At 38.1% G+C, this 21,075-nt stretch overlaps 1 protein-coding gene across 1 annotated transcript; it reads left to right on the top strand.

Annotated features, from left to right (window-relative positions):
• The first annotated feature begins 265 nt into the window (after window positions 1-265).
• On the top strand, window positions 266-17,080 carry LOC107095603 (cholecystokinin receptor type A-like). Its single transcript, XM_015391762.1, has 6 exons — window positions 266-528; window positions 641-834; window positions 2,490-2,741; window positions 13,651-13,912; window positions 14,487-14,614; window positions 15,686-17,080. Exons 2-6 carry the CDS (start codon window positions 708-710, stop codon window positions 16,285-16,287), a joined length of 1,371 nt encoding a protein of 456 aa, XP_015247248.1. The 5' UTR covers window positions 266-528; window positions 641-707; the 3' UTR covers window positions 16,288-17,080.
• Window positions 17,081-21,075: the final 3,995 nt, after the last annotated feature.

The raw sequence follows: 21,075 nt of genomic DNA, 5'->3' as shown, positions 1-21,075 counted from the left end.
CAATTAGCCGAGAGGCTGTCCAGAAAAACAGGATATAACTTTTTTGGCAACTGTAGGATTTTTTTTTTTTTTAAGATTAAAACCTGAACCAGCCTGTTTTTCTGGCCACCAAGCCGGATTCTTCCCATGTTTTAACCACCTATCACTCCCTTCTTTGGAAGTGATTTCTCTCTGACAATCAAGTCAATCATCTCAGGTCATAACAGCAACAACTGCCTCTGACTTTCTCTCTCAAAACAACAATCCAGCAGCACCGTCTGAACATGCGTCCATAGATAATGATTAGTTCCGCAGAAATGTCTCAACCTGCACCAGCATGCTCCAAGGCTCAGGAACACTTCCAATAGAGGCCAGGACTGACATTTATTCTGCAATCAAACACCTCACTGACTGTCTGGTTTGGAGTGATTTGCCATTTGAAGGGAGGAGGGGTTGGTGGTCCTATAGGCGGGCTGAGCTCTCCAAAGGACATCACCCACATGCTGTCTGTCTGTCAGCACCAGAGGAGCGCAGCGCACCCATCAGCCAGTGAGTTCTTCTTGTTTTTTTGTTTTCATTGCGTGTTTTGTGATTGGATATCGAAAGTTTGACATCCATGTGCGCATTTTGTTCCTCCTCTCTTTCTGTTTCTCTTCCAAAGGAGCATGAATGCTGCTAAGCTCCAGACAGATTTGACTTGAGATCAAACACATAAGAAGAAAAGCAAAATGGAGACATTCACCATCCATGACATGCTGATCAATTCAACGGATTTGAACAAGATTTTGTGCAACTTCGGGATTAGGAATATTTCGGATTGTGAGAGGGAGCGGGACCAGTCTCCAGAGCCTAAAGGTAAAATACAAGCTTTATATAGATATATATATATATACAAAAAATATTGCTTTAAAAATATTTGACGAATTATATTCAACATAAAATACTTTTTTGAAATGCAACTTGTCTCTAACATTGAATTTTAAAGAGGTGAGAGAGCGCTTGGGGCATTTTTCTTGCGTCATTACGCGCACGGCTCAGGTCCTGCACAAAAGCTAATGTAGTCAGCGCTCGGTGATTCTGCACGGCCAAGTGAGCACAACTACATCTGTGCACATGAAAAAAAAAACTAGAGGACATAAAAAGATTCAGTTGGAAACATTTTTGCGAGTAAAAACCTGAGAGGCATCAGCCCGAAGTGATGCATAGAGATATAAAATGCGCACATGGAGCATGAGCGGGCTGCACAGCACATGAGTCACATTTTTATATAAATATTAGAGTGATGTTTGCTCAAGGGGGGGTGGATGACTTTGACACACACAGGCTGTAACAAAAGCTTTTTTAGAAACATGTAGGGTCTATTTAGGTGGGAAATAAAATGACTCCATCATTGGATCTGGATGGCAACAGCTGTTTCTCATACTTTGTTTTTTATTATTTGTTCTATTCATAAATCTGAATAAGATTACTTTATTCGTTTAAAAGAAAAACTATTTGTAAATTATCTATAACCAGAGAAATTGTATCCAAATCAAGTAAAGAAAAAAAAAAAAGACTCCACCCCCAAACCTAAAAACTGGTTGTGTCACCATTGATCCCAGTAACACTTGTTACTATAATTACTTATCAAGAAAAGGGTGTGTTTGGATATGTTTTAACCTATAATGAACTAAATTATCATTTGAAATGTATCTTTCGCATTAATTCTGCTTATAAAAGAAAACATTTTGATGATTTAAAGCAGGCATCCCCAAACTCGGTCCTCAAGGCCCCCTGTCCTGCAGGTTTTAGAGGTTTCCTTGCTCCAGCACAGCTGATTTGAATTGAAAGCTGATTAACAGGCTTTTGGTCTACTGCAATCATTATAACCAGCTGTGCTGAAGCAGAGAAACCTCTAAAACCTGCAGGACAGCGGGCCTTGAGGACCGAGTTTGGGGATGCCTGATTTAAAGGATTTATGTACAAGAAAAAATGAGAAAAAGAAGAAATCTTTATGAGATGTTGTAATATTTTAATGCACATATGAAGCATTAATATAGTGACATTTTAAATCCTTATCTGTCATTTTATTACCATCAAAGGAAACTTCCACGTCCTGTTGTCACCTCTGACCAGGGCACATTTTAGTCTAAGCTCAACACGCATCTTATCAGACAAACTTTTAATACCATGTAGTGGCAATTTTCTATTTCTTTTGTGTTTTTCTTTTTGTAATGTGAATCTTTTCATTGTATTTTCATTGTAAAGTTTTTTTTGCGAAGGATGGTAATGAGTGTCTGCTATAGGCAACCATTAAAACAGTAATAGATCTAATTAATATAGGAGTGAAAAAAAGTACTTTCTGGTGAAATTCTGAATTAATTGATATAAAAATGTTGTCCTCCTGTTTTGTAGATACGTTTCTGGGTTTGAACCGCAGCTCACTTAACTTTTCTTTATTCTAAGCCAAACCTTGTAGATCCAACTTGTCTAAAGATGATTAAAGATGTTAACAAGCGTCTCTTTCTCAGACATCAACCAGACTGTCCGGATCATCCTGTACAGCCTCATCTTCCTCCTCAGCGTTGTGGGCAACACCCTCATCATCGCTGTCCTGTTGAGGAACCGGCGCATGAGGACCGTCACCAACCTGTTCCTGCTGTCCCTGGCATTGAGCGACCTTATGGTGTCCCTGGTGTGCATCCCCTTCACCCTAATCCCCAACCTCATGAGGGACTTCATCTTCGGCATCGGCATCTGCAAGCTGGTCATGTACTTCATGGGTATGTAGACATGTAAGGCAGGGTAGAGCTAGAGGCAGTTTGATGCATTTGTAAAATTCCCCACCCCCTTCTTTTTTTCTGAAGAAAAATGCTCATATAGCACTATCTAATCCTGCTGGATCATTTCCTCTTACGTTTAAATAAAAGCGCTTTACACTCATCTATTGGAAGAAGAATATACCAGAAGTCCTGGTCTCTCTGGCAAAATCTCTCCTGACTAACTTGGGGTTTTGTTAGGGAGTTTGTCCTCCTCTACCACCTCACATGCAGGTCAAGTGAATTTTTTCCCCTCATTTTACAGACAAGCACTTTTTTATTATCAGCAGTAGCCTGCTGCAGTTCCCATAAGGTTTTAAAAACTTTGTCAAGCATCTTTTACTCTGCTGTTGGGGTGAAGTTGCAGATCTGGGCTTGTTGGCAGTTGTTTTAAAGTCTTCTACATTTGTTTCACACAGTGAAATGGCTTATTTCATCCTAATCATTCTATAAATCCCTCATCAGGCTCTTCAGTTGAAGCGTTCTTCCTTCTGAAGCCCTTTAGACAGTGGCTTGGATCCCGCCGTGGTGTTCACTCTCACTTCAGTTCTCCATAAAATTATAATGATAAAAATATATTAATTGTAATTCTGTATACCAGGAATTAAATGAAATAATAAACAAAATCAAACTGAATAATAAGGAGCCAGCTGAATAAATATGCAAAGTTTAAAAAGGGAAAAACTTTTTCAAAATGTGGGCTAATGTGGACTTGTCATGTAACATCGTCTGACGTAACACACAGACTCAAAAGACATGACGTACTTCTCTTTTTCTCAGTTTTTATCCGGGACCATTATTATTATTCCTTTATTTAACCAGGAAAAGTCCCATTGAGATTAACAATCTCTTTTTCAAGGGAGTCCTGGTCAAGACAGCGGCAAAAGATTACATTACAAATTACATTACAGTACAGTACCATGATGCTGGGGCAGCAGTCTCATCCCAGATGCAAGACTTCTTTATCCCCAGACAGCTTCTATAGCTCCTCTGGGGGAAGTCCAAGGTCTTCCCAGGGCAGCCAAGAGACATCGTCCCTCCAACATGTCCAAGGTTGTCCCCCGAGCCTCCTCCTGATGGAACATGCCTGGAACACGTCCTCATAAAGGTGCCAATGGGGCGTCTGAAACAGATGTCCCACCTCAGCTGACTCCTCTACTTTAAGCCTCTCCTGAATGAACAAACTCTTTACCCCATCTCTAAGGGAGTCCCCTGCCACTCTGTTGAGGACAATGATTTCAGCCTCTTTCATGTTTGTTTGTAGGTAATGATAGCAACACGGACTGACCGGTTTATCCAGAGCTTTACCTTTAGGCGCAGCTGACTTTGCCACAAGAGAGTAGCTGAACAGCTGCAGCAATCCAAAAATCAATATCCCGCTCCATTCTTTCCTGACTTCAGAACATGATCCTGAGGTACTTGAACTCCTCCACTTGAAACAGGAACTCCCCTTCAACCTGAACTGGGGAAGACCCCCTCTAACCATTAACACGGAGGAGATTATCATCCTCCTGGCGTATGCTGGAGGACTTGGCATGAGGAAGCAAGGAGAATCATGTCCTCCTAAAAAAGCTGAGGCAGAATCCCCTGGTCCCAAAGCCAGACCCCCGTCCAGCCCCTGGCTGCACCTAGAAATCCTGTCTATAAAGATCCTGAACAGGACCAGTTAGAGAGGGAGGCCTCGCCAGAGTCCATCTGGAACTGGTATGACCTAATGCTGCCAATGTGGATCAATCTCCTCTTCTCCTGCATAAAGCATATGTGGTCAAACTCACATGAACCCATTAACACCTGGCAGGATGTCTTTCATGGAAGGGACGAAAACCACACTGCTTCTCCTAAAGCTGAGGTTCAGTAATCAACCAGACTCTCCTCTCCAGCACCTTGGCATAGTCCATCCCGGTGAGGCTAAGAAGTGTGATCTTATGTAGAAGAAATACCCCCCAGGTTCTCAGGGTGAATCTCATCCACCCTCTAAGATGACAACCGTGAAGTTTTCTGTAATCACCTTGGTGATTTTGCCTCAAAAAGAACAACACAGAGTACCCAGTCTCCGTTTCCACTAGGATAGACATAATGGCTGAGTTAAGGAGATCCGTCCAACTTCCAACAACATCCTCAGTCAATGTCAGCAGCTTCCCAATCTCTCTGTAAAGGCTGACCTAGACCTTGTATCCTTAGTATATGATTTTTCTTAATAACAAGGATTTAAAATGAAGGTGGCCCATCCTTTGCAGCTGACTGGTCTTAACGCCTTCAGAAATGCTCCCAGAGCTTGCAATGTTTTCTATGAATGCATTCTCATGGTGCTCTATGGCATCCAAGCCAATTAAGCTCCTAAAAACCAAATTCAAGCAGCCTTGCTTTGAGGCTGTTCATCAGTCCCATGACAGGGTCATGCTCACACCGTTACCACTTCACCTTCTTCCTCCAAGCTGCAAAATCTTCATTTAAATCGTAAAACATTCGCTAAATCAATTCAGCTCTTCTCATTTAGAATCTTGGTTGATCAGGGTCAATGTCTGAGTGATGAGTTATAGTTTGCTATTGCGTTGGTAATAGCTCATCATAATGAAGTCATCTGAGGTCCTTTTGGAAGGTTAATTTCACTGCATCTCCAAATACTTATTTTGGTTTAATGAGCCTAAGCAGTAATAACTCCACACAGGTCAAAGTTTTATTTAGAGAAGATAAATTTATGTTTCCCGGCTGCACTGATTTTTTTTTTCTTAATTCGGGTCAAGCTTCATGATCGTTAGGAGAAAAGATGAAAATTATTGAACGGCATGAAGAACCGGCAGCGGGATAATCAGCTCAGGTAGAAAAAGTGGGCCTGCTACGTTTCCAAAAAAAGATCTAATTAGCTGAAGCCATATGTTTGAAGATGCTGTAAAACAGACATAAGTTACCTTCCTAGTCAATAGCAAATGGAAGTTGCTACTCTAATCGTTTCTGACGTGACTGAGCGCTTTGAAGCCGTGATCATAACAGACGCCAGCTCCCTTCTCCATCATCAAGGCGGGATTCAGAGGCGGTCTTCCAAACGCTGCATCTGAAAATAACATGATGTGGGGTAAAGAACGTAATCCGAGCGGCCTCAATGAGTCAACAGGGACACGTCAAATATAATCAGTGTAGCCTCTGTGACAGACAAACACCACAGACGCAACGTTCGCCATCGTTAGGTGCCCCACATTTCAGCCTTCAGGACAACATAAATGCAAACTTTTCAACCAAGCTCAGCCATGTTGGAGGATACTGTGCTGTCCATAAAAGTGTATAATTTTTTCGTAGCAGGCTCGTTGAAACCCTGAACCCTAGATTTGAGCAAAAACAGGCTAAAGGGTTATAAATCAGCTTTAGTAAAAGATTTGATTGTTGTGATTTTGGACAATTTTAAAAACCATACAGTATCTCCTATTATATTTATTTGCACTTTTAAATATTGATTTAGCCCTGCTTGAGGGTTTTCAACGACATATCTTCATTGAATTCCAGTCCAGGTTTTGACTAGGCCCCTGGAAAAACCTTCTTTTATTTTTTTCTTCTGATATATTCAGAGATTAACTTTCTGTTATGCTCTTGTTCATTGTCCAGCTGTTCACTGCAAAAAAATTTAAATCTAAAGTCTAAAGTCCTTTCTTAAAATAGGTGCACCTTTCTTGAACTGAGAAGGTAAGGGAGACACCTTGCCAACGGAACAAGAAAATTTCCAATTAATATTAGAAAAAAACAAGTGCACTGTCTTATTTTTAGGTGCATATTATCTAATTATCTTATTTTAAGAGTAATGCATCTAATTACATTGGCAAATCATCTTATTTACCTGCTTAAATTAAGGGTAAATAGTCTTAATTTGAAGAATTTTTACTTATTTCTAGATCGTTTTTGAAGCATTTGAGGTCAAAAACTGATTTTTTTGTACATTCCTGAAGCAGCAATACTACCCAAGACCATGAAACTACCGCCTCCGTGTTTGCTTTGCTAGTTTTACACCAGATCTAACAGGATGTTCACATTTCAAAAAGTTTTACTGTACGGTAGTTTTACCATTTAACAGAATATTTTCTCAGGGTATTGGATTTATTTCTAAATTATAAAAATGAATCGTAATCTAAAGAAGAGACCTGCAGGACCTTAAATTTGGACTTTTCCCTTTAGTATATAGGGGCTCTTAAGGTTCAATATAATCAGGATTTACCAGCGGATGCAGGTTTTTCTTTTCATTTTCAAAGTCAAGGCTGCACACTTCTGATCTAACAGATAAAATCTCTGATCCTTTCTTGAAGCGAGCTCTGAATTCTACATCAGTGTTTAAGTAAATTGTCTTGGCAAAATTTTTAATTGGTCCAGGCAGCAAATCAGTAGCATTCTCCTCTGTAAGAAATTGATTCATAGTTATACTTCAATAAGTGATCTTAAAACGTAAAACTATTCTTGAATAAGGGCTGTCACTCTTCATTTTAACAGGTAAATAAGGTGACCTACCAATGGAATGACTATTTCTGCTCTCAAAATATTTTAATTAGATATTAAGCACTTGAAATAAGATAATAGAGATGTTTTTCTTCTTTTAAACTTCAATTATTTTATTCTATCTGCAGCTTGAAACAAGGGAAAAACACTTTCTTCAAGAAAATTTGACCTACATTTAAATCTAAAAATAAATGTTTTTTTCTTGAATTGAGGAGAAAAATGGGACAACTTGCCAATGGAACAATACAATTTACATTTAAAGTAAGAAAAATCAACTGCAATGTCTTATTTCAAGTGCATATTATCTAATTATCTTGTTTTAAGAGTAAAAATACTAATTCCATTGACATATTACCTTATTTATCAGCTCTTATTAAGGGTGAATACGCTTAATTTAAGACATTCTTACTCCTTTTTAGATCATTTTTGCAGTGCACTTATATTCAAATGTATGTTGTGTGTGGGTTTTCAGTAGAAAGACTATAACAGGGGGCCAGGACCACTTGTAAAGGGGCGCTGGCCCCTGTGGGCCCTTGTTAGCCCCTGTCTAGAACCATCCATGGATGACAATGATTATTTACATAGAGCTCAATTGTTTGGTACATCTCATGTATTAATTCTTATGTAATTTATGTTTTTACTGAGGTTATCTGCTATGAAATTATTTTGATGGCCTAAAGCATTTCATTGTGGGAATAAAAAGCAAGCAGAGATTTGCTTTCTCACAGTCCTGCAGCTGGTATGTAACTATCTTGATCAAAACCAAAGAGAAATGACTCACTTTGATAAGAGCTCTGCTATAAACATCTCTGTCAAAATGTGGTGTAAGGATTTAGTTGGGTTTAGAAATGCAATCAAGACATATATAAATCCGCTAGCACTGATTTTATGTGTTGCAGCTCAAATCGCTTAGATTGCTTTTGTTGCTTCACGCTCTTACATTGTTCCGTGTTAAGTCCTGATAGATACGCTTTCTGGTTGCATACCACATAGGAACTCATTCATTGGAAAATGCAGGTTGTTTGTCTTGGACCGTTCCTTTTCGTTTTGGCAGTCCGCATTAGATCCACTCGACTCCATTAGCTGGAAAGAGATGCCATTCCCCAGTCAGATTCTACCTTATTTTTCTTTTCAGTGCTACACATTGTCTGACAGGTGCAGACACAGCTGAGGCATATTTGCTGTTATGATAAAGCTTCCAGGTCTGCTGGGAGAGTGCCGGCGGTGTATGTGCAGCAGATTACCATCTACTCTCCTCTATGCGTTAGTCATTCCAATAAGTCTGGCAACTCTGCTGTGTCTGAAAAATATTTGATTATCTTTGTATTGTTTGAAAGCTAAATTAAACACATGCAGATAGTGACAGAGAGCCCTTCCAAACCAGTAACTGCACAGCCACAACACTTTTACCTAATAATTAACTTTTTTTTTACTATAATCTCTATGACATAGTTGGGATACAGCAAAAATTGACTAATGAGGGAGATTTTTTATTATTTTTTTTTCACTTTAAAATGTGTTGGGACCCCTAGCAATGCTCTGTGTCTATCAGTTATGCTAAGCGAGCTGCATCACGTTTGCATGTTAAATAAGTTCAGCTAATACCCAGGGGGGGATTTTGTGATGTATATATATATATAAATACATGCAAACAATAATTGTTTCATAGCTACAAACTGGATTCAGTTTGGTTAAATCATGGAATAAAGCAAGTCCAGCTGAAATGAGGATAACGCTTCATCATTTCAATCAGGATAAACGGTTAAAATCAGCAGTGTTGTGTAGACAGATGTTTATTTTATGTCTGTCATGTCAGATCAGCAAAATGCTTTTTAAAACCAACCTGGTATAACTTTATGCTGATATGCATTGTTAGCTTTCTTCTTCATATTTTGGCTTCTTGTCTGACTTTTTTCTACATTAATGGACACTTTGCAGGCTTTTTTTTGTTTGTTTTCACTGATGCATATCTTCTTCCTCGGTTAGGTATTTTCTGAAGCTGTGGATTTATTTGCAGGTATTAAAGGAGGGATGTTTAATTACAATGCAGTTTTTTTTCTGTAGTGGGAAAAAAAATGGAAACCCACATAGAATGTGCTGCAAAAACTGTCTAAAAATGTCTTATAATAAGTGTATTAACCCTTAATTTCAGTAGTTAAATAATATTATCTCCCTATGGAATAAAATAAGATAATTTAATATTATGCACTTGAAATAAGAGATTGCAGTTATTTTTTTCCTTCTTTTAAATGTAAATAGTCTTATTTTATTGGAAAAGTGTCTCACTTTTGCACTTATTTTAGAAAGATTGGCTTCCATAGATTTACATTTTTTACTGTGTGTTCATCTAGTTTCACAGTTAGGCACCATATTGTGTTTGTCAAAGAAAGGCTATATATATATATATATATATATATATATATATATATATATATATATATATATATATATATATATATATATATATATGCTTTATATTTAAAAGAATAGCAAAATCGAAGCAAAATACTTTGAAGTTTGGAATTGTAACGGGAACAATTATGGAAAATTTCCGCGGCGTTTGAAAATCTTCCAGGGCCCTGCATGGCAGTTTCAATCTATTTTGATTCTTGGTTTTGACGTTTCCTACAGAGACAGACTAAACAGAGATGATTCAGTGCATTCAGGGATGTGAACCTCTTCCTTGACTTTAATTTGCCCATGATTCTGATAAATGACCTGGATTACGTCTTGCCGTACCTTGCAGAAAACCTCTGTGGGGATCTTTCTAACAAGGTGGAGTCATTACAGATGATGCATTGAATACAGATATTTCATTTTCATCCAATTACAGAAACACACGGAAATGTGATTTTAATTTCCCTCCTCACTTCCTGTCGCTCTATTTAGCAGTACATGGAGATTAGAGGGATGTCTTTGGGGATTGCTAAATCATTTGTCCATGTTTTTATCTACCCATGTGTCACTCTTGCAGGTTGTGCCCAGCTGTAATTTGAAGTGTATTTATAGATTGTCTTGTTATTGTTAAGGATGGTGTTCACACTGATCACACCCAGGATGGTCTGCTCTGCTGTTGCTCAGCTCAGCAGTTAAATCGGACTAAACATCCATCTAGATTTAACAGTTTAACATGTGGAGAGAGAATCTATGAAATAAACAAGGAATAAACTAAATAAAATAAGATTAATACCACTATTTTTGTCTTTTTAATGGATTGTTAAGGTACAGAACTGTAGACTGTTAGCCTAGCACTGAATAAATGTTAGCTTGTATCAAAAATATCTCCCATTTTTTATGAGATCAACTCAAAGATTTAAAACTTTTTCCACATACACAATATAACCATTTCCTTCAAATATTGTTCACAAACCAGCCTAAATCTGTGATAGTGATCAATTCTCCTTTGCTGAGATAATCCATCCCACCTCACAGGTGTTCCATATCAAGATGCTGATTAGAGACCATGATTAGTGCACAGGTGTGCCTTAGACTGCCCATAATAAAAGGCCACTCTGAAAGGTGCAGTTTTATCACGCAGCACAATGCCACAAATGCCTTAAGATATGAGGGAGCAATTGGCATGTTAACGGCAGGAATGTCAACCAGAGCTGTTGCTCGTTTATTGAATGTTTATTTCTCTACCGTAAGCCATCTCCAAAGGTGTTTCAGAGAATCTGGAAGTAGATCCAACCAGCCTCATAACCGCGTGTAACCACAGCAGCCCAGGTCCTCCACTTCCAGCACGTTCACCTCCAAGATCGTGTGAGACCAGCCACTCAGACGGCTGCTGAAACAATTGGCCTATATAACCAAAGAATTTCTGCTCACACTGTCAGAAACCGTATCAGAGAAGCTCATCTGCATGCATGGACGAATCCTGGTTTACAATGTTCAGGGTGGCTGGCAGACAGCATGTGTGGCGTCGTGTTGGTGAGCAGTTTTCTAATGTCAATATTGTGGATCGACCGGCGCAGGTGAGGTTATGGTATGTGCAGGCATCTGTTATGGACCAAGAACACAGGTGCATTTTATTGGTGGAATCGGAATGCACAGAGATACCGTGACGAGATCCTGAGGTCCATTTTTATGCCACACATCCAAGAAAATCACCTCATGTTGCAGCAGCATAATGCACAGCTCCATGTTGCAAGGATCTGTACACAATTCTTGGAAGCTGAAAACATCCCAGTTCTTGCATTGCCAGCATACTAACTGGACATGTCACCCATTGAGCATGTTTGGGATGTTTGGGATGCTCTCAGCGTATATGACAGCGTGCACCAGTTCCTGCCAATATGCAGCAACTTCACACAGCCATTAAGGAGGAGTGGACCAACATTACATTGGTCAAAATTAACAACCTGAGCAACTCTATGTGAAAAAGATGTGTTACTCTGTGTGAGGTAAATGGTGGTCACAACAGATACTGACTGGTTTTCTGAGTGACCTTTTATTGTGGGCAGTCTAAGGCACACCTGTGCACTAATCATCGTGTCTAATCAGCATCTTGATATGGAACACTTGTGAGATGGGATGGATTATCTCAGCAAAGGAGAATAGCTCACTATCACTGATTTAGGCTGGTTTGTCAGCAATATTTGAGGGAAATGGTTAATATGTGTATGTGGAAAAAGTTTTACATTTTTGAGTTCATCTTATAAAAAACTGGAGCAAAACCAAAAGTTTTATATTTTTGTTGAGTGTATTTTTTTAATGAAACAAAAAGAAAAAGTAGTAGGAAGAATTTACCACAAAAGTATATTTACAAGCAAAACTTTCTGGTCAGCAATAAACTAGAACATGTTAAAGTTAATTCTCACCTCAAAAAGATCATTTTTAAACTTATGAGTATCAAATCAACACACGTAAGGAAAATAAACTAATTTAATAATTGAGCAAATTTTGCCCATTTATACCTTAGCAATTTATTTGTGTAATCCTGATTGTTTTATTGAGGACTAAATGTGACATTGTCTGAAGCATTTAAAAAGAAAACTATAGCAGCTTATTTGTTTAGAAAAAATCAAGGGAACTCAAATTCTGGTTTAGCCATTCTAGTGGAGGCTGTAAGCAGATTGCAAAATGCTAAAACAAGTCTTTAAATACCACTGGACCTACAGGCAATGCTTCTTATTTTTCATATAAAGGCCTGTATAACCAGAAAGGGATTGTAAAAGTTGAGCATTTAGTGAAACCTTTGTTTTCTGAAAAACAAAAACACTGTAAGTTCTACAATAATGTCAGATATAATAACAGATAAGTCTAAAACCTCAGGGTTTAAAAGTCATTAGGTTTTAGGCTCATCTGTTATTACATCTGACTTTTTTTCTCCAGAAGTTACAGTCCTTGACTCAAGAACTTGGAAAATGTTTGGTAGAAACCAAAATTTAGGCAGAAGTCTTAACTTTTTTTTGGGTGGGAAACACATTTTTTTTGAAAAAAAAAAAAAAAGATTCATTTTTATGCGAATACTCAATTTACTTTTCACTGATTAAGTGACTTTTTCTCTGTTTTCTTTCACGACAATATGTTCTAAAGACAGATTCAAAAGGTGGTGAACACTATAACTTAGGACTTTTAAGATCATAAAGCACCTGTTTATGTATAAATCATTTAAGATGTAGAGCTTCATCTTATATTACATATAAATTATCATTGCATTGCAGCTGTAGATGACATTTGGACGCAATAACATTTATTTCCTATATTATAACTATATATTTGGCTTATTAGATGGACTTTTGCTGCTTTAAAACCCCACTCATTTATAGAATTAGGCAACAGATATGTTTTAAATTACTGAGTGGTTAGTAAGGTGTGAAGACACAAAATTAAAAAGGAGTGTGTCAAATGTAAGTTATTCCCCACCGGATTCAATAATTATATTGCAATCTGCAGCTTTCCAGAAATTCTGTTATTGCACCTAAAAGAAAAATAATCCATTACTATTTCAATCTAATCAAACAAATGAATATAAACTTTTCAAAAGCCGCTTTAACATTTGTGATTTAATTGGTTTTGATGCTTGGTTAAATTCAAATTGGTTTTACTATCTGTGATTCAAGATTCAAATATTTTGAAATTGTTATTCGTCTTCACAAAGACATAAGACATAATTATAAATACTAATTTGGATGCATTTAATGTGCTCTAAATACATAGTCAGGGTAGAAAGATATTATTGTGTTCCTGCAGGTTTTTCTTCATTTCAGGGGTAAAGACCAAAGCTTTTAGAAATGTTTCTATTGCTTCATCCTTAATACTAGAAATCACTTTGTTTTTCAAATTCTATAACATTTAGTGTTGTCGTATTTTAGGCGTTTGATCTAGAACACTAGTAACTGAAAGAGTGCATTGCTTTATAGCCCTAAAGGGTTTTCTCCTTTCTTCTCTGCAGGCGTCTCAGTGAGTGTTTCCACCTTCAACCTGGTGGCCATCTCCCTGGAGCGCTACAGTGCCATTTGCAACCCGCTCACATCCAGGGCGTGGCAGACGAAATCCCATGCCATCAAGGTCATCACTGCCACCTGGGTGGTGTCCTTTATCCTGATGTTACCCTACCCCATCTCCAGCACCCTGAAGCCCTTCACCCGCCTCAACAACAGCACCGGACACATGTGCAGACTGGTTTGGCCCAATGAAATCATCCAGCAGTCCTGGTGAGATTAAAAAAATAAAATAATGATGGGAAGCTTTATAGTTAAAATGCTCTGAGACGTGGTGGCAGGAAGCAGCTAGTCTAAGATGGTGTTTTCCATTGATTTGTTTTTCATTCTAGTGAACAAACTGTGAGAAATACACCGGGGAAAATCCAGGAACACAAAAATAACTTTAAATAGAGAGAAAAACACAATCTAAAATACTGCAGATCTGCTTGGTTTATTCGATTAACGACAACACCATAAAAATATAGACGAGCGGATTTTAATGGAAGCATACAGGCAGTTGCCCAGGGTGGTATTAGAAGGGGGTGCACCAATTCTATCTTTTTTAAACTAAATTATTATTTATCAGCTTTTGCTTGCCTTCAGTCAAACTGAGCTCAAATTAGGAAGTCTGACTAAATGAAGTCTTTCTAAACGGCACTGTAGTGGTGGGTGAGGGCAGCAGAAGGAGAGCCGTACCAAGGGAAACATTCATATTGGATTTAAATACCAAGTAGTGAAGCGTTGGCTTCATTAATTGCATGTCTTCTGTGCGGTGGTTAATGCGTGTTACATTTGGTGGTTATAGGTATGTATCCCTGCTGCTGATTCTCTTCCTGATTCCTGGTATCGTCATGATGACGGCCTACGGACTGATCTCTTTAGAGCTCTACAGGGGAATCAAGTTCGAGCTCTCCAACAGGAGAGCTAGCCGGGGTATGAAAACTAAACATCACTGCAACAATCATTTAGATACTAGTTGCTTTTATTCAAGAGAAAGACCAATGAAACACAGATACACTGCAGAGATTGCATTATTTTATTTAGCAATATGCTTCTAATGCATCGCAGCATGTTGATTTTGATTAATTATGCTGCAATCAATGTAGATTACTAAATAAATAGTTTTTAAAAAAATCATATATTGGGATTTCTGGATTTATTTTCTAGATTATGTCTCTCACAGTAGATTTCTGACCCCTGCATGATTTCTAAGTGGGAGAACTTGCAAAATAGCAGGGTTCAAATACTTATTTTCCTCATTGTAATGGCAAAAAAAATGATTTGATTATTTAAATTGATAGTATTCTGATTGTCAGTAAATAAACAAAAATAATACTGTATTATCAGGAAGATCTCATGTAAATCTAGATAATTTTATTTATTTATGTATTTATTTTTTAACAGTGTCCTATCTGGGGATGTGGCAATAAGAATAATTGTCTTGATGCCAATAAGAGTCCAACAGATTTTACTTTCACATGTGGAGCAGTACGGCTATCGCCATAGGGTTCCGCTTGAGTTATGCATATAAATATGTTTATTTTAATTCATGCAGGGAGCTTTACAGATTATATGGACACTGGAATGTAAGTAGAACAAGGAAAGAAAAACAGTAAAAAGGAGAAAAGATGAATGAAAGAGGAGATAAAAGGGAGACAACGATAAGAGATGTAAAAAGAACAGCACAACCAACGAATATAGAATAAGAGATACAATAAAGTAACATCTTGAAACTATCGCTTAAGAATAAGTGGTATTATTTAATCTAACATGTGTTCTGTGTTACCTAAAGATAAAAAAATAGGCTTTCTGTATGGAAATGTATCTCTAAGTACCTGGAGCCAAGCACCTGTAGTTGTTTGTGAAAGTGCAAAAATGTAAATAATTTTAGAGCGAACAATTGCATAGCTGTAGATTAAACCATTGAGACATTACTGTTTTATTTCTTTTTTCGTTTTTGGATGTTTATGAACAAAATCGTCTTCATATTCTCCTCTATACTAGAACGACAATCCAGCACCGGCAGCATCAAACCAGGAGAGAGCGACGGCTGCTACGTACAGCCGTCTAAAAAGAAGAGTTTAACGCCGAATACGGGCAGCTCTGCCGAGGCGAGCGGCAAGCCGGTGGTGGGGCGGGTGTGCGGCAGCAGCAGCTCTACATCCAACCTGATGGCCAAAAAGCGAGTGATCCGCATGCTCCTGGTCATCGTCTTTCTCTTCTTCCTCTGCTGGACTCCCATCTTTGTGGTCAACGCGTGGCAGGCGTTCGACCGGCGCTCGGCCCACCGCCTGACAGGGGCTCCCATCTCGTTTATCCACCTGCTGTCCTACACCTCGGCCTGTGTCAACCCTATCATCTACTGCTTCATGAACAAGCGCTTCCGCCTGAGCATGCTTGCCACCTTCACCTGCTGTCGTTGCCTCAAGAGGAGGATCTTGAGGAGCAGTATGTCCGGACGGTCCGGCGGGAGCAGGGTGTCTAAAGGAGAGATGGGAAGAACCAGAGTAGAGGGAAAACCTAACGGTCATACTCCTCCAAGTGGAGCCAGCACACGTTTTACCTACACAGGGATCCGTCCATCAGCCTGGAGTGAGCTGACATGACCTGGACCGCTTTGTACATAGCTAGAAAAACGACCCTGAGTGTAAAGACATGATGTAAGCGTGCTGTGTGTCGTGCTTTGCAGGACTTTCTTTTATTTTTTCGCTTGGTGTGACATGACATGAGTAGATATGTACATGACTGCTGGAACGCATTGCTCTCACAGCAAATGAACAAAGCCAGATGTTTCCCTGAAACCTTTAAAGTCCAGAATAATGATGATGCTCATTCAGCTTCAGGGAACACATGTGACATGTGCTCTGATTAAGTCCATGTCCTACTTCTACATATAGGTACATCCATATTTTTGTAGGCATCTTATGCAAAGCTACAGTCATCACCAGGCTGTTTTAAATTACCGGTATACATATGGTCATGAGGGGAGTGGTTAGGGCATGGAGCTAGGAATCCTGAGGGTCTGAGTTCAAGCCCCACTCCCACAGACTGCCACTCTGACTCGTTGCTCCTTACTTGTGACAGTGTAATGATGATAAAAAGCTGGGAAAAAAGGGAAAATAAAAATATTCTGTAAAAATCAGTTAGATAACTTTAAAGTTAAGTACAAAAGCAAAAGAAAATATGTTGATGACACTTTCCTTCATTAAAAAAAGACAAATTATATTCAAAACAGACGCTGTTAAAGCATTTTACTTTATATCTGAGTGCTAGAGAATTAAGATTCTTTCTGCATGGAGTTTGCATGTTCTCCCTGAGCATGCGTGGGTTCTCACCGGGTACTCCGGCTTCCTCCCACAGTCCAAAAACATGACTGTGAGGTTAACTGACTTGTCTAAATTGTCCTTAGGTGTGAGTGTGTGTGTGAATGGTTGTTTGTAGTGTTGCGCCAATGCCATTTTTTGGCCCCGATACCCGATACCTGGCTGTGCAGTATCGGCCGATACCGATACCATAATAATGTAAAATAATTGCCATCATGGCTTTGTCAAGCTGCTGCCTACCTTTGTGAAGCAGGAAAAAATCTAATACGAAGTGAATCCAGTAGAACTTTTTAAAAGTTTTACTGGATAATAAAAAGAAAAAGGTTTTCTTGCCTACCAGGAGTGGGTGACAATAGTTGAATAAACATATGGCTCTCAAAATGGTATCTGTGCCCTATTTGTTGGTACTCGCCGATACCGATACCACCATTTTAGGGCAGTATCCGATCGGCCCCGTCCGATACTGGTATCGGTATCGGTGCAACACTAGTTGTTTGTCCTGTTTGTCTCTGCGATGGACTGGCGACCTGTCCAAGGTGTACCCCGCCTCTCGCCCATTGACTGCTGGAGATAGGCACCAGCAACCCTCGCGACCCCACTTGGGATTAGTGTGTCGGATGGATGGATGGATGGATGATAAAGTTGCCCCTTTTAAACAAGCCCACTCTACTTATGTGTGCATTCCTTTTGTACTCTAAGGCAAGGGTGTAACTTTGTGATGAAAGCTGGTGGGGACGCTCTAAGGGTGGGGGCTGATGGACCTACAGCTACTCCACACAAACACTTTTAATAGGGTCTGTATTTTCCGAAATTGAGCTCAAACGTATATTAAATGAATGCTTTCCTATTGTTGAGAACACAAGAGAACCAAAGTACACTGATATGTATATCTATGGGTGGTTAGACAGTAATGCCTCTCTAGTATGTATCAATTTCAGTTTAATTTATCCATCCATCAATCCATCCAGAAAAATGGGAATTGATTGATAGATGTGATTATCTTTCTTTAAAAGCAGCAAACTCTAATTTAGAAATCGTCCCTCATATTGTCGAGAGCCAAAGTCTACACAGCAAAAATGATCTCAAAACGAGTAAAAATGTCTTAAATTAAGAGTATTTACCCTTAATTTGAGCAGGTAAATAAGATGATTTGCCAATGGAATTAGTATTTTTACTTTTAAAATAAGGTTTCTAGATAAAATGCACTTGAAATAAGACGATGCAATTGTTTTTTCTTATTTTAAGTGTAAATTGTCTTGTTCCATTGGCAAAGTGTCTCACTTAAATCCTTAATTCAAGAAAAAATGCGCTTATTTTAAGAAGAAATGACTTATTTAAATTTCATTTTTTCCAGTGTATGTATTGAAATTATTAAAGGAGACATCTCCCCACCATTCCTTCAGAAAGTCACGCCTACGCTCTAAGGTTTGTAGTTGTATAAAAACAAGACAGAAATATGTTGTTCTTGGCTTGTATTCAGGAAAAATGGCGCCAAAAGTTTTCTAACTCACCCCTGCGACATGTAGAGGTCACGCACTTTTTCATCTCTGAGCTTTAACTTTAGAGAGTTGGCTTTTATTTCACTCAATGGCAAATACATTTTTACATTTGTCTCTGCTTTAAAGATGAATGGTTTAAAGGAAATGGTCAGTGGAGTGACAGGGAAAAATATCCATCAGTTGTTTTTGGCAGAATCTAAAAGTTGTTTTTATTTTTTATGTCAGCATTATTGTCCTATTTAGTACTTTTAAGCTGTTTGACATTCTTTTCTATCTTTCCTTGTATGATTGCGTTTTGAAATGTTGAAATGGATTTTGTTTGATAGGTCTAGATGTGGATAAAAATGAAGGAAAGTTTTGTTAAATATCAAATCTTTGCATATCTGTTATATATGTGTCGCATCTGATACGTCATTGGATTAAATTTTAACATAAACTTCAAATCAGTGGGGTGGGGTTCACAGTTTTCTGCTGAGTCATGACAGATAATGTTACTTTTTAATAATCTATTTTCTTTAATAAGCTTATTTCTCATAATTTCCCCAATGATTTTTCGATGCTGTATGAATCCCCCCTAATTAGCTAAATAGATATTAGATAAATCAACAAATTAGGGAAACTGAAGTCCAGCATTCAGTTGTTACAGTCTAAGTAAATAAATCTGATGATAATAAGAGATCATGTGATGTTTTCACTGGAAGGCTGCTAAAACCTTTAGTGGTTGTGGTGATTTTATCTGTGCAGGTTTACATGGCGTGGGAAAGCTGAGGCACTTTTTGACAAGTCCAAAACAGTTTAGGCTGCTTTACGCTTTGATCAAATTAAACAAAAGTAAATCTGTAGGAAGGGAATGTTGGAGAAGTTTATTTTCTTTTAATAGAATTGAATAAAATGTTCAACCATATACCCCTAAAAAATGTAAAAAGAGTTGCAAGAATTAAGATTTTCAGGCTCCAATGTTTAATTTTCAGCAACATTTAATCAAGTTAGACATGTTGGCTTAGATAACCCATTTCAGTGCCTCTAAAATAAATTATCTATTGTTTTATTTCTTCTACCCCAATTGACATAGCCACAAAACTAATCTGGCTAAATGTTCCATCAAATGTGTTTTTCTTTTCAAAATAAAGGTTAATTTAAAATCAGCAAATAAATGTATCGTATTTGATGTCGTGCTAATTAGGTGATGTTTTTTAGATTCTACCTGTTCCAACTGCCTTTGCATTTCTCAGCTTCTACATAAAGCATCCGTCTCACTATAATACATAATCACAAGCAGTGGCTTCAAACTGAAATAACCTGCTGTGCAAATAACAGATATCCTTGAAACACTTTATGCATGTTTACCAAAGGGACTGGGGAACTGGAGAGGCCTTATCAACATGTGGGATTTGGAACACCTGCAGCCCGTCTCCCCCTTTCCCCCTTATATTTCCACACATTTTTACTGTTAAATATAGCAGCATCGATGTAGCAACATGTTTACCTTTTTCATGCAAGTTTGTGAAAAAAAAAAATCTGATGTTTGTCTGTGAACTCTGCCAGTTATGGTGTAAACCTTTGGCTCTTAGAAGGATTTTCTTTTGTGTTCAGGCATTCAGATAAACGACTGTAAAAACAAAATCATGGCTTTTTAACAGATTTGTAAAAAAGCATTTAATTACGCCTGCTTGGAAAGTATGAAACCGTACAGTGAGGATTATTTTTCATTGACGCAGCCAACTTTTATGTACCTTACATGACTTTTATGTAACATATTAAAAATGTGCATATCTTTAAAGTGGAAGGAAAACAAACACGTTTGATCAAAACGTCCAATAAAAATCTAAAAAATGTGGCGTCTACTTGGATTCAGTTTCTCTGAGCAAACACTTAGAATCGCCTTTTGCTCTTTAAGGTTGTATCTCTAGCAGGATTGCAGAACTCTGAGATTCTTACTTTGATTTATTGCTGCACTTTGGGCCGCTCTAACACTTGAATATACTTTGCTGTATTTCTGCCTGCAGCTTTAAGAGTTGTTCTGTTGGATAAGAATTTTGGCTCTTTTGGCATTTGTAGCACTGGAGAAATAAAAATAGCAATAAAAGTTGAGTTTATCTCAGGATGATAAAGTAATTCATGATGCTGCTGAAGCCAAAAACAGATGATTGTGGGGAAATTACTACTTTATCTTTATAATAAACATTGTCTATGCCCATCAAAGTTGTTATATTAGTAAAATGATCCAGTTTAGTTGTACAGTTGTTGAACTGAATGTGTGTTGTGTGTCCAAATAGCCTATTTAAATAGGCTTGATTTTTATAAATAAATATTTGGTGGTATGCATTCCCCCAAACCTTGCAATAATTATTAATGCAGAATTTCCCCCTAGTATCTACTGCCAGGAAGTCCTTAACATCCTTTAATAAGTTTTGTCCTGCAGGGACTTTAGCTCTGGTGAGGTAAAAGCAATCACACATCATGATACTACCACCACCATGCATTAGAGTTTTGGAATCTCAAAGTGAAGGCAATTTACTTGTTACATCGACTCAATAGTCAAAGAATGAGCCAAAGACATAAGTGCGTCCAC

This window comes from Cyprinodon variegatus, unplaced genomic scaffold (assembly GCF_000732505.1).
Source record: "Cyprinodon variegatus isolate N-32 unplaced genomic scaffold, C_variegatus-1.0 Scaffold559, whole genome shotgun sequence".
Classification (NCBI taxonomy): Eukaryota; Metazoa; Chordata; class Actinopteri; order Cyprinodontiformes; family Cyprinodontidae; genus Cyprinodon; species Cyprinodon variegatus.
This window is presented reverse-complemented; position numbering and strand designations above follow the sequence as displayed.